The sequence below is a fragment of the Daucus carota genome, chromosome 6 (assembly GCF_001625215.2).
Source record: "Daucus carota subsp. sativus chromosome 6, DH1 v3.0, whole genome shotgun sequence".
NCBI classification, from domain to species: Eukaryota; Viridiplantae; Streptophyta; class Magnoliopsida; order Apiales; family Apiaceae; genus Daucus; species Daucus carota.
This window is the reverse complement of record NC_030386.2, coordinates 14,436,128-14,461,453: the sequence shown is the minus strand read 5'-3', so window position 1 is coordinate 14,461,453 and position 25,326 is coordinate 14,436,128. Positions and strand designations below refer to the sequence as shown.

At 38.0% G+C, this 25,326-nt stretch overlaps 2 protein-coding genes across 2 annotated transcripts; one reads left to right on the top strand and one right to left on the bottom strand.

Annotated features, from left to right (window-relative positions):
* The first annotated feature begins 9,341 nt into the window (after window positions 1–9,341).
* Window positions 9,342–16,670, top strand: LOC108227512 (exocyst complex component EXO84B). Its single transcript, XM_017402694.2, has 7 exons — window positions 9,342–9,858; window positions 10,928–11,025; window positions 12,758–13,808; window positions 14,659–15,168; window positions 15,476–15,664; window positions 15,759–15,895; window positions 16,199–16,670. Exons 1-7 carry the CDS (start codon window positions 9,643–9,645, stop codon window positions 16,359–16,361), a joined length of 2,364 nt encoding a protein of 787 aa, XP_017258183.1. The 5' UTR covers window positions 9,342–9,642; the 3' UTR covers window positions 16,362–16,670.
* Window positions 16,671–17,274: 604 nt separating this feature from the next.
* Window positions 17,275–20,261, bottom strand: LOC108224479 (D-3-phosphoglycerate dehydrogenase 1, chloroplastic). Its single transcript, XM_017399117.2, has 5 exons — window positions 19,522–20,261; window positions 18,868–19,244; window positions 18,537–18,647; window positions 18,316–18,411; window positions 17,275–18,229 (listed from the first exon to the last, which is right to left on the bottom strand). Exons 1-5 carry the CDS (start codon window positions 20,129–20,131, stop codon window positions 17,558–17,560), a joined length of 1,866 nt encoding a protein of 621 aa, XP_017254606.1. The 5' UTR covers window positions 20,132–20,261; the 3' UTR covers window positions 17,275–17,557.
* Between the last annotated feature and the right edge of the window lie 5,065 nt (window positions 20,262–25,326).

The following is a 25,326-nucleotide window of genomic DNA, read 5'->3' as shown; positions in this document are numbered from 1 at the left end:
AGAATGAGCAAGTAGTAAATCTTTTTTGTGCGCCATAAATTGAGCTGAGTTTAGGGCCGGATTCTTGCACCACTGCATAAAAGAATGATGAGGGACAATTCCAGCGAGAACACACCACTCAAAAGCTCTCAGCTTTACCAAGGAAAATCTGTCTTCAGCCTTCGTCCTGCAGTTCCGGAAAGTAGTATCATTCCGCGACAACCAAATTACCCAAAGAGATGCTGCAACAGTGATTTCCCATGCAGGTTTAAGAGTAGTATCATGCACACGGTCGAATAGCATCATCAATGAATGCCATGTACATTCAGCTGGGGCTATCTGTAAGTTCCACCAACAAAATACTCTGCTCCATAACGAAGAGACTAACGGGCAACCCCAAAACAAGTGAGAAACTGTTTCCACATCATTCTTACAAACCTCACATATCCCATCTCCTTTTTTAATCCTCGTTATAAGCAGCCACTTCGTAGGAACAATGTTATGAGCTATTTTCCAGAGCAGGATTTTGATTTTGGGAGCAACTCTCACTGACCAAATCCTTCGCCAAACAATGTTACTCGAACTGGACCCCAACAACACAGAATAGGCATCCTTGACCGTGTATAGACCTGGACTATTACTCCACTTTACCTCGTCACCACCAGATTTTACACTAAACGATCTCACAATAGTAAACATATCAGATTCCGCCACACATTCCCAACCACGGAGGGGGCGACGCCACAATCCAGGGGCCCGAGGAGAATCATTAATCCGTGCCCAGCAAATCATCTCTGCAAGAGATATGGAGTGGTTTATACATAACGAGAACAAACGTGGGAACTCTAGCTTTAGGGACCTCTCACCCGTCCATATATCATGCCAAAAAAAGATTAGCTCCCCATTCCCGACCTCCCAACGCCAACAATGATTCCCAAGAAAGTTATCAAACATGCCATTATTTCTCAAACTTAAGATATCTTTAAGCATCGGAGAAACATTCTTGTTCAAAAGAGAAACCAATGAGTTCTACACTTGGTATTTGGAACTGACCAACCTATGCCATTTTTTGTTTCGATCTATTTGGAACTTCCACCACCACTTGCCTAAAAAAGCTATATTTTTCTCTTTAATTTTCTGAATTCTGAGACCACCACTATTTTTAGGCTGGCAGATGGACGTCCAGTTGATAAGGTGCAGAGTACGTTTTTCCTCGGCGGGGTTAGCAAATTCACCCCAGAGAAATTTTCTACGAAATCGTTCAATCGCATTGCAGACACCAGAAGGTACCTTATGTAAGCCAAGCCAGTAAGAGGGGATGCTATCCAGACAGGATTGAAGGAGAGTCACCCTTCCCGAAAAATTTAGGGACGATTGCTTCCAAGACGATAATTTTGATTTAATGGAAAGCAGCATAGGGTCCCAAAAGGACTGCACAGAAGGTCTCTTCCCCACCCAGGCTCCTAGATACTTAAACGGGATTGTCCCCGTCGCACACTTCAACAATTCTGCCCAGCTAGTTATTTTGTCGATCTTATTAGAAGGATGGTACACCACACTCTTTGAGAAGTTCACCTTAAGACCAGAGATTATCTGAAACAGTTGAAGCACATACTGAACACCTCGAACCGATTTTTCATTGTTTTGAACTAGGAGGATTGTATCATCCGCATATTGTAGGTGGCTGATGGGCTCCGTCTCATTCGAAAGCTGAATTCCGTCAATAATAGACAACTCCCTGGCTCTAGTCAATAGCCTACTCAGTAGTTCCCCCACCATAATAAACAAGTAAGGAGCCAAAGGATCCCCTTGACGCAGCCCTTTCGCCGGGGAAAATTCACGAGACGCTACTCCGTTTATGAGCACGGACATTCGAGTTGAGCATAAAATGGCCTTAATCCAGGAAACCCATTGGCGCCCAAAACCCATTGCGTCCATGACGTGAAGCAAACAAGTCCAATTGATCGAATCGTAGGCCTTAGCAAAATCGAGCTTAATTATCAATCCATCAGATTTGGACGACTGTAAAGTGTGAATAATCTCATTGATCATGAATATCCCATCACTAATATTACGACCCTTGATGAACGCAGATTGGGACTCCTCAATCAAACAATCCATTCTAAACTTAACTCTATTGGCAAGTACTTTCAGCAGTAGTTTGAATGCAGAGTTTATCAGGCTTATTGGTCGATAATCAGAGACATTCTGGGGGGCCTGTGTTTTTGGTATGAGCACAATAAATGAGGAGTTAGCCCCATATGGAACCACCCCTAAACTGTGAAAAGAGTCAAAGAAAGCCTTAATCTTTTTCCAGATGTGAGGCCACAAGTGTTTTATCCAGGCACCATTCAACCCATCCGGTCCTGGCGCTTTGTGACCTCCCGACTCAGATAAAGCTAACCATATTTCTTCAACTGAAAATTCCTTTTCAATGCTACGACTCGCTTCCTGGGATAATCTTCGGGCAAATAATCCCGAGCAATCAAACAGCAGTTCATGATTTTTATCCGAAATTTTTTTTGAAAAATGTTGAACTATTTCAGATTTTATTTTCTCGGGGTCCGAAGAGATTCCCCCCTTAGTCTGAAGATGAGTAATAGAATTAGAATGTTTTCTAATTCGAATAGCCTGGTGAAAGAAACGTGTATTGGCATCACCTTCCTTGGCCCATTGGACGCGAGATTTTTGTTTTAGAATTTCAACTTGAAATTTGTAACATGAGCTCAGTTCTTGCTGCACCTTCTTTTTGTCCTGGTTAACATCCAGCTGTGAATCCAGCCGCTTCGTCTCTGCTTCTAACGCCAAGACCCTACTCTGTAAAGCATCTCGCCAATTAATACTCCAATGTTTTAACTCCTTTTTGAAATTTCTGAGCGACGAAAAAACCTCATTATTACAATTATTCTTTTGGGAGAAGACTCGATCCAGAACCGTGATCATATCTGGATGGGAAATCCATGTATCAAATGCTTTAAAAGTCTTTGGCCCCCAATCTGCCTTTTCCACATACAGAGAAATAGGGCAATGATCCGAGTTCCTACGATGCCAAGATTTGGCCACCCAAGAATTATCCCCCATCCACAGGTCATTGACAAAAATATGATCAAGTTTACTCTTTCTGTTAAAGGGACCAAACCATGTAAATTCCACTCCGACCGGATTTATTTCAAGCAAATTGTTGTTTCTGAGAAAGGCATTGAAATCAATAATACCTCTAGAGCTGAAATTACAATTGGCTCGATCTTCATTTGCCCGAACACAGTTGAAGTCACCCATCAGGCAAATCGGCTCATTATTAAACCTTACTAATAATTCTGATAATTTCTCCCAACACAACTGCTTATCTTTGATGTCAAGCGGCCCATATACGTTTACCACATTTATAACATCTTGACCTCGAAATTTTGCCCTCAGCCAAATCCAATTTTTAGTCTGGAAACTTTCGGACACATTGAGGAGTGATTTTTCCTATGCAATCATTAGTCCTCCTGATAAACCAATTGCTCGTTCTACCAGGTAACTATATTGCATAGATTCCCAAAACAGCGCGATGAACTCTCTATCTGGATCACTACATTTGGACTCTTGAATCAGAATAATTTGTGCTCTGGATTCCAAAAGAAGTCTTTTACAATTGCTACGTGCCACCTCATTGCAGATGCCTCTGATATTCCAACTAATTATATTTGTATCAATCATTAAACTGAGTTTAGATGAGGTAGAGTACCTGAGAATTGCGAACTACTGGCAGAGCCTCTCCGTTATTAAGTCTAACATACAGGGTTTAGACATCAGGGGGCGAAGACCCACTGTAGTACCTAAATTCCATATTTCCTCCGCTGGTGAAAGAGGCTCTGAGAATAATATCGAAGTTTGTGCACCACTCTTAATGTTCCTCCTCGATTTTTTCTCCACCTTTCCTGAATAGTTCCACGGACGAACATACAATCCTGGGATCCATTGAGCAGGTTTGTACTTCTTTTTAGAGCCTCGCAATTTGAAATCAAAGAAATTTAGGGACCTGACTTTACGTGATCGACCTCCTCTCCCCTTGATCTTGAGCCTAGACAGAAAGTTTGCAGTCGATCCTTGATCCTCAAATAAAGGATCCAGTGTAGATTCAGCCTCCTGGCACGAATTAAATGATTCCACACTCCCCTTCCCACTTTCATCTTCAGAAAAATTTATATCTCTCACACTCCAGTTATCCATTTTCCCCGTGTTCTTGTCCTCACCCTCATCATCATGAGACCCGTCCCCCCCATTCGAAAAAACATCCATCTTACCACCTGGCTCATTAAATTCAAATGGAAACACTTCTATATTCCAGTTTTGCACACGAAGGTTACGATAATCTATCTCCTCCACTATAGGATCACACCGACGTAATTCAGACTCGGATTCCATACCCAGCTGAGATATATGGTCCGAGATAGAAGGATCTTGGGGGGTCATCTCTCTATATTGATTATCGTTCTGTGGATGATTACCCTGAGGGCTATAAGATCCCTCGGTTTGGTTGGAATATGAGCTGTGGACCGAAACATGTGACTGAATGCTGTGATTAGACAGCACATCTTCAAAAGTTTGGATTCCAGCTTGAACTGAATGGGTGGATAACTCATCATGTTCCCAACTCCTCGTAGGCGCCCCTGCACTAGAGCTGGATTGCGCAACCATCCTTGGGCTGTGAAGATGTGGGTCAAAAGAGCAAGGATCAACCCATTTCTCCTCCATCACTACCACATTATATGTCGTACCCAATACTTGTACCTCAATAGATTCAGAGATTTCCTGAAAAACTGAAGTAGAAATACAGATTTGAGGGTTCACCACTTGCTGGTTTCTAATGCAACTAACCCCTTTGCTAATTAGGGACCCCCATCTAGAGACAATCCCCTCCAAAATAGAATCTGAATACGCACATACCGGGAGGCCCTGGAGTCTGATACCAGTCAAACGAGGTAAAATAAAATCACCTATAGTGACATCCCTAATTGATAAAATATCCAAACCTGAATTTGAGAGATCCAGGGTAGTCTTACAGTCTTCATCATTACAAGTGAGAATGAACACCAATGGGCCTAATTTTAAGACATCCAGATGAAAATATCCAGCCGCCACCAGCAATTCCGACATTGAATCCGGCGCATAGTCCATAGCTACTTCAATTCGAACACTACGACTAATTCTTTCCATCCACTCCTTCACACTCTCGGCTTGAGGATCCGTAGGCAAGGCGCCCATATGGGCTAATTGCTCCTTATCCTTCTCATCAGAGATGGGATTATCCTTGCTAACTTTAGGTGAATTCTTGAGACATCTGCCACTCTGTGGTTTGCGAGAATTATTAGCCCAGTCACAGGAGATCTTCGACCCTTGAATAAATAGGTCTTTAGCCTTTTGTAAGAAGATCTGGGCCTCTTGAGGGGAAAACATCTTAATAAATCCATATTTTCTCCTACTTCGATCCTTGTTGACAGGAAGAATCACGTCCTTGATTCGACCAAGCTTTTTAAAACCTCTCCATAGATCCACATAGCTTATATCGTCCTTAAATCCCGTGAAAAAAATGTCCCTCTTTTTGCCCTTGCCAGCTCCACCCCCTTCTTTAGATACAGGCCTTGAGTTAACTCGTTTTGGGGGCGGTGGATGAAGCTTAGTCGGAGACGCCAGAAGAGATTCTTTATAAGACTGTCCAGATTTTGTAGCGCCCTTTAAGGAAGCCTCATGAATTTGAAGGAGGGCATCAGAAATCGCTTTATCAGAGTTGTATACAACCCCTTGGATCGTGGTTTTATCCACAACAGACTTATTGGCGAAAATGAAATTTATCGTTGCTACTTTAGGACAGAAATTACCAGTATCAGGAATCAATTTCTCCTCTATAGAGATAGCTGGTGTTTCCTCTACTGGATTCTTACCCAACTTAAGAGAACAACGACGAGCGCGGATGGAACCATAGTGGATCTGATTCAGAGCCATTCTAACAGCATCATTATCCCTCGTCAAATCTTGAATTAGGGTATTGGGATGAACTAAGTGTCTATTGGCCCAAATGAACTCCCTCGTGATCTTCTCAGTATCTAAATTCGCCATTTCCGCAAGATCAACATCCTGAAGCTTCAGATTCATAGCTTTTACCCACCATCCATTATTGTGTAGAAACCTGTGTAGACCCCATAGAGCCTCCTCATCACCCTGTAGGCATTCGGTAATTAGAGTGGGGGGGGGGGAACTTTAAGAAGGTAATCTACTCTTACTAGAGCTGTCCGAATTAGCTTGGAGTTGCCCTTCCGGATGGCGTCAACCATTTCGTTTTCAAGGAGGAACCAGTGCTCAAAAACCCTCTGAGACTGCTTATCTGTGATGTTCCTCTCAGCCTGCGAGTCCTTTTGTGCTACTTTGGAGTCCCTGCTTCCCGATTTGTTGTCCCCAGCCGATTTACCAACTCTCGATCCTGTTCCTCCCTCCGATTGAACTCCGATTTGCTGCTGTGCGAGCCATCTTTCATCACCCCTTCGTCCTGCAAATTCACTATTTGAATTTTGAAAATTTGAAAAGTTCTCTCTCCTAGCTCTCATCTCTCTCCTTAAAGCAGGAATGACATTTTATGTTGAGAGCATTTCACGAGAAGAACATGTTTTATTTAGTTGGGATGAATAATGAAATGAAATGTGTTTAAATAAAAAAAATAATAAAAATATAAGAGAGAAAGACTTTGAAAAAAATGAGTGTGTAAATTTTTTATGAAATATTGCTTCTCATTATAGTTCAAATCTGATTCATTCTCTTTATTTTTGTTTATGCCAACCAAACACAATATGATAATGTGAAAAAGAGATCAATAATAGTGGGTGACTCAACCCAAACGAACTGGTAGATGATAGAGTTTAAAGTTTCACCAGCTCCGACTTTAGAGCCCGCTTATAAACACAACAATATACATGGGCTTAACTTAATAAGTGCATACCAAATGAGATGTTATTTGTGAGCCAATTAATTTTTAATTTATCCATTTTATAAATTTTTAATCCATAATATTATATATAAAATTATTAATATAATAATAAAATTATATAAATTATTTCTTAAAGTGATAGGCAGATTTGGGGGGTCGGACAAATTAATGGAATCCTATAGAGTTATTAATAACATAGTAGTATTTGTATTGTAAATTATATATAAAAATACTACGCACCAAATTTTTATCCCAAATTTCTTTGTGAAATGATGTGGTAGGCAAATGAAAAATTGTGATGGGATGATTGATGTATAATATTTGAGATAATATTTTGGTACTTAGAATTTTCCTTACATATATAACTTAAAATAATACATATTTAATCGAATATTTGACTATTTAATCAACAGACACCTTTTATTGATAATAAAATATATTAAATTAAATAATATAAATAAATGGAAATAAGACCGATGAATGAGGAAATTATAATAAAATAAAATAAAATAGGGATCTTTTTAAAAATACCCATCTGTAAAATTAGTTTTTTAAAAATACTACCATCTTTTTCATTGTTTTTAAAAATACCTTTTCATAAATTTTTTTTTTCAAAAATACGATTTGCAACTTGTGCAACCTCATTTGCAACCTTGGGCGGCGCAGCCGTAAAAGTTGCAAATGAGGTTGCAAAAGTTGCAAATGAGTTTGCAAAAGTTGCAAATGAGGTTGCAAAAGTTGCAAATAAAAATGGAAAGTTGCAACTGTTGCAACTGCAATTGCAACTAGTTCAACTGAAAACTGTAAGTTGCAAATTAGGTTGCAAAAGTTGCAAAAGAGCTTGCAAATGAAGTTGCAACTGCAGTTGCAACTTTTGCAACTGCAGTTGCAACTTTTGCAACTGCAGTTGCAACTTCATTTGCAACCTCAGTTGCAACTAAATGCAACTGAAAACTATATATAGTTGCAAATGAGGTTGCAAAAGTTGCAAATGAGGTTGCAACTGCAGTTGCAACTTTTGCAACCGCAGTTGCAACTAAATGCAACTGAAAACTGTAAGTAACAACAAATGTATGGTGTGCCCCTGGCGGGGCCATTAGATTACAATAGAATCAACTGAATGCAACCATATGCAACTGAATACAACCATATGCAACCATATATGCAATTACAAATCCTGATTTCAAGTTCCAGTTTTCAAATGTCATTTTCGACCTCATTTTCGGAATCGATATCGATATCGATATATATATATATATATATATATATATATATATATATATATATATATATATATATATATATATATATATATATCAGGTTGAAATCAGGTTACAACACGGCTGGCGCCGCCTGTAGTTGCAAATGAGGTTGCAAAAGTTGCAAATAGTATTTTTGAAAAAAAATTTTTATGAAAAGATATTTTTAAAAATAATTTTGGAAGGTAGTATTTTTGAAAACAATAAAAGAAAAGGTTGGTAGTTTTGTAGATTTCGATTTCCCAATAAAATAATACAGCATAGTTGGGGTTAGGGCTGCTCATGGGTTGTCCAACCCGTTCAAACCAACCCAACCCAACCTTGAACTAGGCCGACTAACCCGACCCATTCCAAACCGTGGGTTAATTGGGTTGATTTTTGGTTGAGCCGTTTATAATGGGTTGGGTCGAAATATGACTTTTAAAAACCCTAAACCAACCCAACCCGGTCAAAATATATCTTTAACACTCCCTCCGTTTCTTTATTCTTTTCTCGTTTTATATGTCGGGACTGTTCATAACATGAGACTAATTATTAATTTACGTCTAATCTATAAGACTAAATATAGTCGTGAGTGATTTTGTTGGATTCGTATTTACGAGTACTTTAATACAATAAAGTTTTTATATTTAACACTAATACAAAATTAATGATATTAAGGATCAAAAGTGTGTATTGGCAAACGTGCTAGAGAGAAACAGGAAAAGTAATAAGAGACGGAGGGAGTAGAATATTTTTGGTTGCTTACGGAACTATATTTACTTATTTGATGATAGAATGTGCAGTGAGTGTAGTGCAGTGTGCAGAAACAATTAGAAATAAAGCTAGTTCTTATGATTATATATCATGGCGGAAACATGATTTTTAATAGTTATTAGTGTATTAAGATTCAGTTGTCCACCTTAGTATGTCGAGAATATCTGCACTCTAAAAGCACCTGATATTTTGTATCGGTGCAATGTCCTATGTTATTGCTAATTATATACAACAAAATGGTGCAAAACATATTTTGGATTATGCTTATCTTGCAAAATTTTCAACCCGATCAACCCTACCCTAACCAACCCAACCCGTCATACAATTAGTAGGGTTGGGTTTCTAATTCTTTTTATGATTAATGGGTTAAATTTTTCTAACCCGTACTAAATGGGTTGGGTCGCTTGAATGGCCGAAACCGGCCCAACCCAGCCCATGTGCAGCCCTAGTTGGGGTGCCGGGACGGGATGAATATCCAGATGAGAAATAGTGGAGAAAAAGAAAGAAATAGCGGAGAAAAAGAAATGGTTATCTGTCTTGGCAGGCAGGTAGATTGTTGCTATTATTGTTAAGAAACACAAACAAACTGTTGTATATTCCAATAATCTTGAGAGAGAGAGAGAGAGGGAGATTATTGAATCACACATATATATACACGAGAGAGGGAGAGAGAGATCTGGATTGATGGCAGCTGCGTCTTCGTTGAAGTCGTCTAGGTCTACGAGAGGAGGCTCCGCAACAGCAGGAGTAGGATTAGTAACAGCAGCTACAACAAACACAGCAACAACAGCCACCAAGGATTTAGCACCAAAGCTCGAAGAGAGTCTCAATGTCTTCAAGTCTGACCGTTTCGATGCCGACGCCTTTGTTCAATCCAAGTGCCATTCTTTCAACGAAAAGGTCCAAATCTCTCTCTCTCTCTCCCTGTATATCTTCCGCTATTATTTCTGTGAACCCTAATTATTATTCATTTTTTGTATCATTAAGTCTGTTTAATTGGTTAATATAGATTAATCTCAATATTTTGGACTCAAATCAACTGTTCTCTATATTACTATAACTTCTTTCTTCATATCAAATTATATTAATACTGGACTGGCTACCATTACCGCATTCAATTTAAGGACATGATCTGATGTTCTGTTTGGTTGGAGCGGATGGAATGACAAGGGAATTATATGAAAAATTCTCAACAATATTAAACTAGTAAGGAAGGTTGTAAAAGGAAATTGAACAAATGCGAAGGAGTGAAAATTTTCTATGATCAGAATGGAGAACTGACAATGGAGCATTAACCCTCAATTGGTGTGTGTGTGTGTGTGTTTTCTAGTTTTTATCGCTAAGAACTGAATGGAGGATGTAATGGACTTTCTGAATATTTACTTATATAATAGTACATATGTCGTTCTATTTCCTATCAATTTTAATCACCCAACCAAACATAACACTAAAATCGCAGTAGTGATATTAACCTTGTGAAGAACATATATTTTCACATTCCCTTTGTATTCTGTACATATGGTTTTTGATTTTCACATTGATGAAAACATATACATTATGGGTTGTGCCCCCACATTATGTAGAATTGAGCTCATAATAATTCATTTATGGCCGATTCAATGTGGTTAACATGTTTATATCAGTGATAAATTTTGAAAGAGAAAATATGGTTGATAGGGAATGGAGTAAGTAATTAATGATAAATAAAATTGTATTGAGCTGTTGTTCTTAATTAGTGTTTCCAGAGTCTCCTTCAGCTTATTTTGTTCTAAATTCTTTGTTAAGTGAAGAAGCTAATAATAAAAATTGCTATGGTTGGAATGTAATATTATGAAAGAATAATGGGAGGTCAATGTTATACGATGTATATTTGGCTGCAAGCGAAACTAAAATTGTTAAGTGATTTCATTTCACCTTGTTTGGAATCAACAATGACATATAGTAGCATTAATGTTTAATTATTTTTCAGGAAATAAGGCAATTATGCTCATATCTCCTAGATTTAAAGAGAGCGTCTGCTGAGGAAATGCGTAGAAGTGTTTATGCTAATTATCCAGCGTTCATCCGGTGAGTCCATCTATTTGAAATTAATTTTAATATACAGTGGACTTAGTAATAACTCATAATCAAACAATTACATGTGCTGTGATGATTCAGGTTTTGCTTTGTAAGGGCTTTAGTTCATTGGCTTGACTTGTGTTCCTTTTTCGTCTTTCTATTTTTCTAGTTACTATGTTCTAATGTAATATCTTTGTGTATTCAAGTAGCTTGACTTTAGTTGTGCACTAGCACATATATTTTTTTTAACGTTTTCCCTTTGTAGTTACTACGTTACTGTTCTGAATGGTGGCAGGATTATAGTTATACATCAGTTTAGAACTGTGCTTGGAGGATTCAGAACTTCGGATCTTGCATGCTCTTGATGCGCTTGATTTTTCATAATGTTAAAAATAAGCAAGCAACTCGCCTCTCTGTTCTGGGTCATATATTTATTTTTGTTGTAAAACTCTAAAGAAAAATCCTTGTAACCGTACTTAGGAAGAATGATTAGGAATTTCATCCCTTCACTGCTTTTACCATCATCCACAAAGGAACTCCCTAATGAAGCCAAGGTAGTATATTTGAGAATTTAATGAAGCTAAGTTGCTGGATCATAATAATGTTGAAAAACAGGCTAGATGTGTAAATTTAAAATGATATTTGTGCTTCGACCCTCGTTTTAGTGTTCTCTGTAAGTAAAGCTTTAGCATTATATGTCCTGTAATTTATTGTAACATTTATACTATAACAAGATTTGAGCACCTCTACATGTACTGTGGTCTAGTTTTTCTGATTACTGAAAGTTTGGCTTCCTGGTGTTCTTATTATTTAAAAAAATGACATTTTTACCACACTTTTTGTAAATCTTAACCCAAAATACCATTTTTTAATTGGGTGGCCAAAACTACCAGCCCAATTCCCAAGTGTAGAATGTGTATGCCAGACCCACCCACAGTTTTGATGAAAATTACTCGCTCTTTCTTTGTGGGGAAGTCAAGGAGGATTCCGTGGGGGAATTTCATGGGGGTTTGACGAGAGGGATGGAGACGTTGATGAAGAAGATTAAGAGAGTGAAGAGGATGGTTACTGGAAATTGTTTATCATACCATTGACGAGTGTGGTTGTTTGTGTTCCGTTTGGTTTACTGATTTAGCTAGTTGTGGTTCTGGTTATTGGGTTGCTACTTTTAGATCTGGTTTAGCATAGGTTAAGTATGGTCTTCGTAATTATGAATTGCATGATTGGAAAATGGTTGTTAGACGATCTAGTTATGATACGCACTCAAGACAATGGCTGTCCTGCAATACCCAGTTTCTAACTGCGTATCTCATATAGAAATAATTAAAAATAATAATTTAGGTGCGATACCCGTTTTCAGAATGCGTATAACGGGAATACACAATCTAAGAATGCGTAAAAACTCCTTGATACACATCTTCAGAATGCGTATGGCGTGATACCCATTTCAAGATTGCTTAATAAAATGGTATTTTTGGCCATTTTCACAAAAAATGGCGATCTTGTCAAAATAATAATAAAAAATGGTAATTTTGTCCTTCACCCTATTATTTATTACAAACTACATGATGTATGTAATCCTCCTCGGCCCCGCCTGCAAATTCCTGTTTAGTAAGCATTCTCATGCACATGCACACAAATAGTTTTAGCTTGGACACATAACTCATTCAGCTCTGTGCTTGTTCCAGCATAATCCATATTGAAAATGTGATTCCTCTTCTTTTCTTTTTTTGCACTTTAGAACATCAAAAGAGATTTCAGATCTAGAGGGTGAACTTTCATCTATCAGAAACCTTTTATCAACTCAAGCAACTCTAATTCATGGCTTAGCTGAGGGAATTCACATCGATTCTTTAGCATTCACTGTCCCTGATGGTTCTGCAAATGGATTGTCTATTGGCAAAGATAAGGATTCTTCAGGCTTAGAGAAATGGTTGGTTGAGTTTCCTGATCTCCTTGATGTTTTGTTAGCAGAAAGAAGAGTAGATGAAGCTTTGGCCGCCCTTGACAAAGGAGAACAGTTGGCTTCTGAGGCAAAAGAAAAGGGAACGTTAAGTCCATCTTCGCTCATAACACTGCAGAGTACTATCACTGAACACAGGCAAAAGTTGGCGGATCAGCTTGCCGAAGCTGCTTGTCAACCTTCCACACGTGGCAGTGAGCTACGTTCTGCTATTACAGCTCTAAAAAGGCTTGGGGATGGGCCTCGTGCTCATAGTTTACTCCTTAGTGCACATTATCAAAGATATCAGTACAACATGCAAACTCTTCGTCCATCAAACACCTCATATGGAGGAGCATATACTGCAGCTCTCTCACAACTTGTGTTCTCTGCCATCGGCCAAGCTTCTAGCGACTCTTTGGCTATTTTTGGTACTGAGCCCTCTTATACCTCTGAACTTGTAATGTGGGCTACAAAACAAATTGAGGCCTACGCACTGCTTGTCAAAAGACATGCCTTGGCTTCTTCTGCTGCTGCTGGCGGTTTAAGGGCTGCTGCAGAATGTGTACAAATTGCTTTAGGTCATTGTTCATTACTGGAAGCTCGGGGTTTGGCACTCTGCCCTCTGCTTCTTAAACTCTTCCGGCCTAGTGTTGAGCAAGCACTAGATGCTAATTTGAAACGTATTGAAGAGAGTACTGCTGCCTTGGCAGCAGCTGATGATTGGGAGCTAACCTATCCTTCTACAATTGCACGGCAATCTGGCAGGTCTTCTGCATCACTTGGCCCCTCTGTCTCATATCACTATAAACTCTCAATTAGTGCCCATCGATTCAACATGATGCTCCAGGTGACTATTAATATTGACGCCAAGTTAAATATCAATTTTTCAATATATTGTCTGTATCACACTTTGACATATGTACCAAGTTCATGATGCGACCAGTGTTTCAGTAGCTTTGAACCCCTTGTTTTTTTTCTTATTGTGAATTGAGATTGGTCAATGTGATTATCTGATCAGTGGTATTGCTCCCATCAGGCACATTACCAAGTTCATGTTGTATCACGGTTTCTTATCTGATTTTGTAGCTGATGTGATAGGCTCTGCATCAGCATGTCAAAAACACTTGACACATTCTATGATGTACATCAGAGCACATATGCAAAATGCACATTTTCATTTTTTTTATTAGCTGCATACAAGTTGGAAATGTATGTTAGGACATGTAAATCTTTTTGCTTGTTGCTAGGTAATGTAAATGAACAAAGTTCTAGGGATCTATGATGAGTAGAAGATTTATAATGCTTTAATACTTTTAGAGATGGCTCCTTTTTTTAGTATGCAATGTGACTGTACCTGTTTGCATATTGTAGCTCAATCTCCCAGATTTATTGATTTGTGCTTCTCACTCGAGCAAAAGATTTATACCTTTTTTTTTGGGATGATTTATATTTTCTTGAAGTATCATGGGGGAGGTAGGAAACGAGAATTGAACTCTTGACTTTTCTAGCTACCGCTTGGGCATGTCTTGATTAATATACTTTTTACTTCTGCAACATATATAATTCCATTTTGTAAATGTTGGTGATCGGACAATATTCAATGTAGCATGTTCCCATGGGCAATGCGTGGTCTAGACGCTTTAGGACTGAAAATACAACTCCAAATTATGTTGCTGATTATTTTAGTTTCTCCGCAGGATTTCTTTGAGGATGTTGGACCATTATTAAGTATGCAATTAGGTGGCAGAACTTTGGAAGGCTTATTCCAGGTGTTCAACTCATATATCAACTTGCTTATAAAAGCATTACCGGGTTACTTGGAGGAAGAAGCCAACCTTGAAGGCTCTGGAAATAAAATTGTCAGAATGGCTGAGACTGAAGCGCAGCAAATTGCCTTGCTTGCAAATGCATCCTTATTGGCTGATGATATGTTACCACGTGCAGCGATGAAACTTTCCTCTATTAATCAGGCTAATTATAAAGATGAATCCCGCAGAAAGGTTTCAGATAGGCAAAATCGACATCCCGAGCAAAGGGAATGGAAGAGGCGTCTTGCTATGTCAGTTGACAGATTAAAAGATAACTTCTGTAGACAACATGCTCTAGATCTTATTTTTACCGAGGAAGGTGATAGCCATCTCACTGCAGACATGTACATAAACATGGATGGTAACATGGATGAAATAGAACCTTCTCCCATATTTCAGGTAATTTATCCATTCGCAATTTGCTTAATTTTGCTGAACTGTCATTATTAGTTTTGATTTGATATATTAGCCAGCTCAATGTTTATTTTTCTTAAGTTAGGCATTGACAATCTTTTGAGCATGAATGTCTCGTTTGTTTAATGTTTGATGTGATTAAACTGTGGTTGCCTCAGTATTATACTGGACGAATGAAATCTCACATGCTACTGAGTCCATATGAAAAGTAGACTTTAGCAAAATGATTCTCTTTACATAGTACATGTAAATTCTTGCTATTATGTTCTGTTTTTTTCCTATTGGTATGCAGGAACTGTATTTAAAGCTTAATAGGATGGCTACCATAGCAGCTGATATGTTTGTTGGGAGGGAAAGATTTGCGACATTGTTATTGATGAGGCTTACAGAAACAGTTATCTTGTGGCTTTCAGAAGACCAAAGTTTTTGGGACGATATTGAAGAAGGACCAAGGCCTTTAGGTACTCTCGGCCTTCGTCAGGTAAATAACATTTGCGTCCTTATTCCATATTTCTGAAGTTATAAAAACCTTGTGGGTGTTTCCTACAAACGTTTCTTTGTTAAATTGTGTGCAGTTCTATCTGGATATGAAGTTTGTCATGTGCTTTGCTTCTCAAGGGCGTTACCTTTCTCGTAATCTCAACCGAGTCGTGAATGAGATCATATCCAAAGCATTGACGGCATTTTCAGCGACTGGGATAGATCCTTATAGGTAATTAAGGCCACTATGTTTACATACTCTCAATTTGGTTCGGTAAAATGTAATGGAGGTTTGAATAAAATGAAAAATGGAACAACTGATGACAATTATGCATAAATGTCAGCAAGAAAAAAGTTTAATTTAATTCCATTTTCACCTCATTCATTTCCTTCCAACCAGTGCAACATAAATGTTGGGTTAGTAAATAGACCATCAACACGTCCACTTGTAGTATTTCGAGTGGATTCCATTTTCCCTTTGTATTTTTCTGAAGCAGCGGTATAATTTTAAGCTTAAGGAACACATTCATTGCAGTGAACTTCCCGAAGATGATTGGTTCATAGACATATGTCAGGATGCAATAGAGAAGCTCAGTGGAAAGTCAAAAGTATCGAATGGAGAGCGTGATTTGAACAGCCCAACTGCTTCTGTCTCGGCACAATCGGTTTCATCTATCAGATCGCACGGAAGTTCCTGATGTACAGTTCAGATATATGTAAATTGGACAGTAATGGCATTCATTCTGGTTCCAGAAGCTGTCTTTGCATTCATATCAACTTCTCAGGATTTAGTTTCTTCAGATTTGTCAAAAAATTGTTTGTTAAAACTAAGTATTTTTATTGTTGTGCAGCCGTGGGGAGTATTCGAGTTTGTAAATCTTAGTTTGTTCATTTTAATAAAAATGTATATCATTCTTTTTAAGCAGTCAACTGATTACTGTTTGATTGTAGATGAATTCTTGATGGTGTTCTGACTTGGATCTATGAAATAGATTGTGTCTTTTTAATGTTGCTCTGTATTAGATCGATGGAAGTGTGAAAGTTTGTACCTCCAGATGAAAATTTTGGAAAAATTTCGTCTGCTATCGTATACATTAGAATGTATTCTTATATGGATTAGAATGTTCACGGTGGCATCAAAGGGAACTATATCTGAAAGTTGTGGTGTTTACTTTTTCGGGCTGTATGTCGAGTTTTAGTTTCTTTTTCATCTGGAATATGATAAATGTTGTTACAAACAAAATTCAGATGGTTGCAAGGATGTGTATGGTGGTGTTTTAAGCTGCAATTGTGGAGAACGGGAGATGAGTGATATGTATTTGTTCTTTGTAAGATTAGAAGAAAGAAAGAAAGAAAGAAAATCCTTGACATCGGCCACCAATTCTGCAATGGTAATATATTCCGTTGATTGATGTTTGATGTTTCACTAATGTTTACTAATTGCTGGGTTTTTTTTTATATGCCTATCTTGTCTTTGACAGGATTCGATAGAGCCAGAGCACGGTACCATCCGGGTCACTGGTACGGGGTGCTCGTTTTATTTAATGTACAGATCCTGTGTTAAATTTAAAAGAAGACCATATTTGACACTACAAAGCCAAAACACGTAGCAGCCATTCTCAACAACCGACAGTGCATCTGATTCAGAGAAAATTATACATTACATAAACATCAAACACTAAACCACCTTGTTGTCTTAACAGCAAGGCTGCACAAACCATCTAAACCACTCAATGGCTGCACATACCGCTTATAGTTTTCAAATCAAGTTCTACACTAATAACATAACACAGAAAGGAAAGGGGCTCTCGTAAGAAATGACGAATAACCTTACATCCTCCTTGAGGTTTCTAGGTTTCTGTCATTCCAACATGTCCCGGAAATCATGTTTTGTCTACAATTCTAGGAAAACAAACTCCTGAATAGCAGGAACTTCCCCTATTTGCTTCAGGGCATCTTTGTCTGGTTTTTCATCCACCCCGATTGCCATGATGGCTTCGTTTCTTTTTACAGTCCTTCCCACACTCATAAAGCTCACATTCACATTTCGCTCTGCAAGTATGTTGCCCACTTTCCCAATCATCCCTGGTTGGTCCACTTGACGGCATAATATGACGTTCCCTTCAAGGCTAACATCAACGCTAAATGATCCGACTTGGGTCAGATGAGGTATCCCATACTTGACTCTTCCCTCTATGGTAATGTTTCCGTCCTCTGACAATCCACTTGCAAATCTTGAGTCCACATTGCTTATCTGGACCTGGATTGAATCAATAGGCTGTACCTGGGATGAGTCCACAACAACTCGTTCCTCACTGATGCGCAGGCCCCTTTGCTTTGCTGTAAAATCTGCATTGACCAGGTTGACAAAGGAGCTTGATATAGGCTCAATGATTCCCTTTGTGATCATGGCACGGAGCAGTCTTGTGTCCAAGTCATCTGGATCTCGTGCTGATCTATAAACCACCTTCACATTCTTAATTCCTCTCCCTCCGGCCACCAGCTGTACACCCAACCTACCAAGCTTTTCAGCTAGGAGGACATAAGGAGCCAGTTCTGATAGAACCTGATAACAAGATAAAATCGATTAGCTAAGGCATTAAAGTCCTGATTGAATGCAGGAAGTATGAAGATGGCTGGCCTCTATAATACCTCAGCTGGGACCATGGGTGCATTGACAGCAGTTGCAGAAAGTTCACCTTTCAGGGCTCCAACAACTGCCTCGGCTATTTCAACAGCAACACCTTCCTGCAACACAAAAAAATAGAAATCCAACCCGAGAACATATAATTGATATAAATGGCTCATAGTAATATACTTCTAAGATGCAAGTACTAGCAGATCATAGTGTGGATGCCATGGTTGCAACATACCTGTGCTTCCTTCGTGCTGGCTCCAAGATGAGGCGTGACAGTCACATTTTCGTGCTGCACCAACTTACTATCACTGGGCGGGGGCTCCTTCGCGAACACATCAAGAGCCGCCTGTTAAGTGGGGGAGAAAGATAAATTACTTGAATTCTTTGTGTTGGCTTAAACAAGCGAATTCAGATCACATAAGGAAGAAGAGAAATAAACCACAATGCATCTACATGAGCACAATTTATTAATTTGAATAGAAGACAGAGGCTTAAGACGGTGTGGGAGTAAAAATATAATGGAAAACAAGCAGAAACTGGTTATGTAGTTTGAGTAAAATGATAACCTGGGCAACGACACCTTTGTCAAGGGCCCTGACCAATGCATCTTCATCAATAACACCACCGCGAGCCACATTTATAATCCGGACTCCAGGTTTCATCTTGGAGAAGGTGGCATCGTTAAAGATCTTTGAAGTGGTAGGCGTGAGAGGCATATGGAGTGAGATGAAATGGGCAGTGGAAATGGCCTTGTCAAAGGAAACCAATTCCACTCCGGCTGCACGGGCTCTGTCAGCAGGGGCATAAGGATCATGCGCAATCACATTCATACCAAGGCCTTTGGCACGCCTCGCAACTTCAGATCCAACCTTTCCGAATCCCATTACTGCTAATGTCTTCCCAACTAGAGAAACACCCACATATTTGTTCCTCAGCCATTTTCCTGCCAAGAAAACATTAATATGTTTTTTGAGTAGAAGTAGATCGCAGATGCTTTAAGATCCATCTTTTCTGACAAAAAAATGTGTTAAGAACCGGTCCATCTAAAACCTCAAGGTATCAGAGGAATGATAGAACTTGAGACCTCAACCTAACCTGATACCATTTTGAGAATCAGTCCAATTTAAAACCTTAAGGAGTCAGAGCAAGGCCCCAAATGGATCTTAAGTTATATTTCAACAAAAAGTATGAATGACAAAACTTATAAGAAAGACTTATACCGGATTTGATGGAAGCATCAGCCTGAGCAACGTTACGAGCCATCGAGGCAAGCAAGGCAATGCCATGCTCTGCAGCCGCAATGGTGTTAGCCGTGGGAGCATTCACCACAAGGCATCCAAACTCAGTGGCCGCCTGGAGATCCACATTGTCGATCCCCACTCCCGCCCTGCCAACCACCTTAAGCCGCCCTTTAGAAGCTTCAAACACAGCCCGGCTCACCTTAGTGCCGCTCCTCACAATCAAGGCATCACATTGTGAGATCTTGGTGCAGAGCTGATCAGGGGAGAGGTCATAAGAGCAATCAACCTCGCCGAAACTCCTTAGGAGCTTCAGACCGGCTTCTCCCAGCTTCTCGGACACCAGGATCCTCGGTTTCGTGGACCTGCTGGTCTGTTCAACCTCGGCATTGCTGGTGATCCGGGTGGTGGTGCCAATGCTGGCATGGATACGTGTCCGTGTGGAGACGAATAATTTTATCTTTGGCGGAACAAAATTTTTGGATGATCGAAAAAAAGAAATCTGAGACGGGCAGGAGGCCAATAATTTGTTGTTGTTAATAGAAAATGCAGGTGACAAGGTGGAGGAGGAGGAGGAGAAAGTGGATGCCATGATCTAGGAGGTTGGTTCTTACAAGAAATCTAGCGAATGTTGCTTAATATTGTTATGTATTAATGGAGCTTTATTCTATTTGTATTACTGGAGGAAAATCATCATAATCAGGACCGCTGCCTGTTCAAATCATTCCTGACTATAGAGTATAGAGTATAGCGTCAATCACACGTTTTTTCCAACTTCATTTTTCAAGTTTTAAAAGACATTCGATCAAGATTTTAAAAGATATTTTTTCATTTATTAAATCCAATGATCAAAATCTTGGATTCAATCCGGATTTTAAATGATACTTTAAAATTTAATGATATTCAATTGAGATTATATAATATCTATTAAAATCTCAATATGATATTTAAATGCTGATGATTTTTTTTGACTTCAAAATGATGAATTTTGTTGGACTGCTCAGTATATTTAAAAATATTTAAAATCTCGTTGATATTCATGAAATTTTGAAGTACCGTGTCTAAATCCTTCCACGTCAACTTTATGACATTTTATTAAGAATTTATCAAAATTTAACACCGACATAGATATAATATATTTTTACAGAATATTGGTTCGTTATTATCCTCGTACCCTTCTCACAAAAAGCAGATGATGCAATTGAATTTGTTACTCCCTCCGTCCCCCTCAATTGTTTACATTGAAGGGGGACACGGAGACCAAGACAATGTATGAAAAATGAGTAAAGTTAGATGAAAAGTGGGTAAAGTGGTGGGACCTATCAATATTTAATAATAGATTTGAGATAGTGGAGGAAAGTAGTGGGTGTAATAGTAGTTTTTATTGTTAAATATGAGATAGTGGGGGAAGATAGTGGGTGTAATGATGAGAAAAACTTACTATTTATGGTAATGTAAAGAAATGAGAGGGACACCCCAAAATAGTAACTGTAAACAAATGAGAGGGACAGAGGGAGTAAATTGTAATTTGCTCGCTTTGGTTAAATTAACCAAATCTACTGCTACCCAATGATTCAGTACAAGATGATAAGACAGTCAGACTCAGACTTCAGACACTCGTGTAAGGCAGGGCCAGGGGCGGTAATATTGGACCAGACTCGATAACTCAATACGAATTCGACCCGTAAAATACATATTCGGATTGCAGTTTTTCGGGTACAAGTCGAATTCGGATTGACCAAAATCAACCCGAAAAAAGGGTCATTTTCGGTTGAATTCGGCTTACCTGAAAGTGACCCGAAATAACCCGAAAATGAATATATTAATATAAAATCATATAAATTTATATAAAATACATATAGTTATATTACCCGCGACTCTCAACCCAACCCGACTCGAAACCGAAATTGTCAGTACTATGTTAGGGAGAGAGAAGACAACAGACTACGTTCAAATTAAGAGATTGTTTGGAACGAGTTAAAGAAACAGAATAAAATTCAGAAAAATATAACAAAGAAAAAGAAAATCAGATAAATCTAAAATCAGAAAAAATGAAAAGAAAATGATAATTTCTTACAAAACAAACACAACAAAAGAAATGAAGTTATTATTTCACTTTCCCTCCGTTAACTCCCAGTTAATGACTGGATTTTGAAAACTACGAAATGATATTGTTTTTTTAATTTTTTGGGAGTTAACGAATGAAAGCTAACAGAATTTCACGGTCGTCACAAATAAAAAGGCGGAAGTGAATCTCAGCCACCATTTCGTAGTTTTCAAAATCCAGCTAATATTTTGTGAAATTTGTCGAATTTCAACCACCACTTTGTCGTTTATTATAATTCAAAATCAAGATGGTTTAGATATGCTAATAAAAAACTAAACTTTTTATAAATTTAAAATAATTATATTATTAGAAAAAAATGGATAATCACTTATATTTCACTTAATAACATATGAAAAAAAGTTATACTAACTAAATTTTATTTATTTTTTCTTTGTATTATATAGTAGATAAGTGTTGATATGCATATTTATATAATCTGATCTTGTATCATATGTATAAAATTGTTATTTAATATGTGATATTATATTATTTATCAATCAGATACTCGATTATTAGTGAAAAATAAATGATTATTAAATTATACATAAATTAATAATTCAACATTAATATATATGTGTATATATATTATTAATATTTATATCGGGATTGATTAAATGCTCCAGCTACCCTGGACTGGAAGGCTGGAACGCATAGCTACTCTGATAACACTGATCATGAATCATAATCACGACTGTAGGGTCAATTACTCCAATGATAAATAGCGAGAAAGTAATGTTACACAGCTAGGGCCGTAAACAAACTAAATTGTTGGTGAGTTATTTGAGCTCTTCTCGTAAAATATTTGATTTTGATACAGTAATAATCGAGCCGAGCTCGAGCTCTAGCTATTTGGATGTTTTATCGAGCCGAGCTCGAGTTTCAAATTACTCGGCTCGTAAGGTTCGCGAGTCTTATCGAGCCTCTATTATTTTTTTAATTTTTTTATTATAAATATATTTTTACAATTAGATTTAATATTTTATTTATAATTTATATTTCTAATCGAATCGAACTCAAGTCGAACCGATCATATTTCGAGTTTTGTCAATATTCGGTGACACGATTCGAGCTTACGAGCTGAACTCGAGTCTAGCGAACTGTTTCGGAGCCGAGTTTCGAACTTGAAAATAAAAGCTCGATCAAACTCGAATTCGAATCCCAAACTTTTCAGTCGAGCTCGAGCCGAGCTTGTCAGTGTTCGACTCAGCTTGGCTCGGCTGGATTACACCCCGCCACCAGAGAGGGTATGTAGTCGTTAGTCATTACCATTTCAAGAAAATACGGAGTTACAGACTCACAACCATTTTGATAAATATATTTTAAAGATATAATTTTTAATAAATAAAATATTGTATCAAAATATAATCTTCAAAACAATCCTTATCGTAAGATCCATTATTGTCGTAATACTTGAAGTTATTAGAAGAGAAATAATATGTGAATCGAAATAGACAAAATACGCGGAAGAGAATAAATGAATATTTTATTTTTGAAAATAAGATGACAGAAGGGATCATCTTTTTAAAAAATGAATGTACTTTCTGAGTCAGTTATCAGCCTCATTTTAATTCGACTTTTTAATTTCAAAAACCGTAATACAATTAGTAAGTACAAATCTAAGTTCCTTTTTCTTACTTCTTAGATCCGTTCGAGCTGATTAAGCCATCTCCTCGAAGTATTCCATAGGATCTTCTATACTCTGATGGCTTAAAAAATAAAATTGATACTCTCAAGGTTTTGATGATCACACTGTCAACAAGCTAATAGCATAATACCGGTGCTTGTTAGCGAGCTATCAAAGAAATATATCTGTGCTAACAGTGTTTCAGTAATTAAGTATGACAGCTCACTGTCAGCAAGCTTACAGGAAAGTTCACAGACTATCAGCAGGCAGGAAAGCAAGCAGATAAGGATGAAGTCCTAAAATCATGGAGATTTATTAGGAATCGATTTGTGAGGACTTTAATATTTATATATGACTTATATAAATATTAGAGATCAGTTTTAAACAAGAGTTTTGAACAAAAACGATTTCCTAACTTATAGGAGAGTTTATCTCTACTTCGACCTTATCTCTAACTACTCCTATTTGATTTCAAATTATGGTTTATTTATAAACGTTTTACTGAGATATATACACAACGTCTTTATGGTTTTTACTTAGTAAACTTCACAAGATTAAACGTTCAGATTGAGAACAAATTATACGTGAGTTCGGTTGGAACAAGAACGTTGGAATTTGTTAGCAAATTGACTGTTGGATCTTTGTGTATAAATACTTGAGTGTGGTTGCCGTTTTCATTAACAAAAACACACTTCAAGCTTCTGAAATACAACACTTTCGTTGCAAAATCTTTACTTGAGCTCTAGTACTTATATTTGATTATATATCTATATTGAGTTCATAGTTTCGGTTGTATTACACTCATACATTGTATTGTTCAAAGTGTAAAGGTTTGTTGCTGTGTATCCAGCTTGTGAAACACGGGAACAAGGGGACTAGTTAGCTAGAAAAGTATACTTGGGTAGTATAGGTCTTGGAGAGCTTTTGGTTCATGGTTCAGGGGTTTCAGCAAGCTGAAAATAGGAACAAGGGTTAAAGGGAGTTATATTATTGAATCTTGTAATCGTTGACATTTCTTGATTAATAATATAATCTCTTATCAGTTGGTAGGGGACCAGGACGTAGACCATTAGGGTTAGGGGTCGAACTTGGCTAAAATTCTCTGTGTTGCTAGCTTACTGATTATATTTGTTTTACATTGCATCTGCATTGTTAGCTAGCTGACTGTTTACTCTGAAAATTAACAGCAAGCTGTCTGTGACAATTTAACTACTCGGTAACATTAAAAATCGGTCATATTAGCCATAACACCTATTCACCCCCCCTCTAGGTGTGTAATTTCAATTGGTATCAGAGCTGTGATTGTACTAATAATTCTGTAACAGGAATAGTATCGATCCATATGGCTGATCACTTTCAAGGAAAGTCCGATTTTAGAGATCCTCTACTTACGGGTTCTGACAACTACAATTGGTGGAAAGGCCAAATGGAGGCTCATCTATCCAGAGATCCCCTAATGCAAAAAGTTGTGCAGAGAGGTCCTTATGAATATCTCGACAAAGATGGCAAAGTTAAGGATGTTGATGTTCTCACGGTTGACGAGCTATCAAAGGTTGCTGCCAACGGGAAAGCAAGGAGTACATTGATCAATGGGCTGAATCAAGCTGAATATGACAAGGTCTCTTCTCTCAAAACAGCAAAGGAAATTTGGGATGCATTGGAGACGTATCATGAAGGCTCACAAGGCTTAAAGAAGGTCAAGCTCGGAAAGCTCATGAAAGAATTTGGAAGCTTCGCTATCAAGAAGGGAGAATCCATTCGGGAAAGCCAAGCTAGATTCCAAGTCACTCTTAACAGCCTTGAAAGACTTGGCAAAAAGATTCCTCAATCGGAAATCAACATGAATATTCTAAATGCAGCTCCATTCGAATATGGTGCCAAGGTCACAGCATTGGAGTCAGCTCTCAACATTGATACTATGGATCACCTAGCTATATTTGTTGAGTTGGAACAATTTGAAGCTAAAATTGAAGCTAATAGCTCAGAAAGCAGCAAGCTGCCAACAGAGAAAATGAAGAATCTTGCACTGCACTCCTCTGTCAGCAAGATGGAAACG

Excerpts from the sequence above, each read along its gene's own strand:
- LOC108224479 (XM_017399117.2), bottom strand. The coding sequence starts at position 20,131 with ATGGCATCCACTTTCTCCTCCTCCTCCTCCACCTTGTCACCTGCATTT. Across the intron at positions 19,245-19,521 it reads TGATGCTTCCATCAAATCCG|GAAAATGGCTGAGGAACAAA; the intron begins GTATAAGTCTTT and ends TTTTCTTGGCAG. Across the intron at positions 18,648-18,867 it reads ACAAAGGTGTCGTTGCCCAG|GCGGCTCTTGATGTGTTCGC; the intron begins GTTATCATTTTA and ends CCCACTTAACAG.
- LOC108227512 (XM_017402694.2), top strand. The coding sequence starts at position 9,643 with ATGGCAGCTGCGTCTTCGTTGAAGTCGTCTAGGTCTACGAGAGGAGGC. Across the intron at positions 9,859-10,927 it reads GCCATTCTTTCAACGAAAAG|GAAATAAGGCAATTATGCTC; the intron begins GTCCAAATCTCT and ends ATTATTTTTCAG. Across the intron at positions 11,026-12,757 it reads AATTATCCAGCGTTCATCCG|AACATCAAAAGAGATTTCAG; the intron begins GTGAGTCCATCT and ends TTTGCACTTTAG.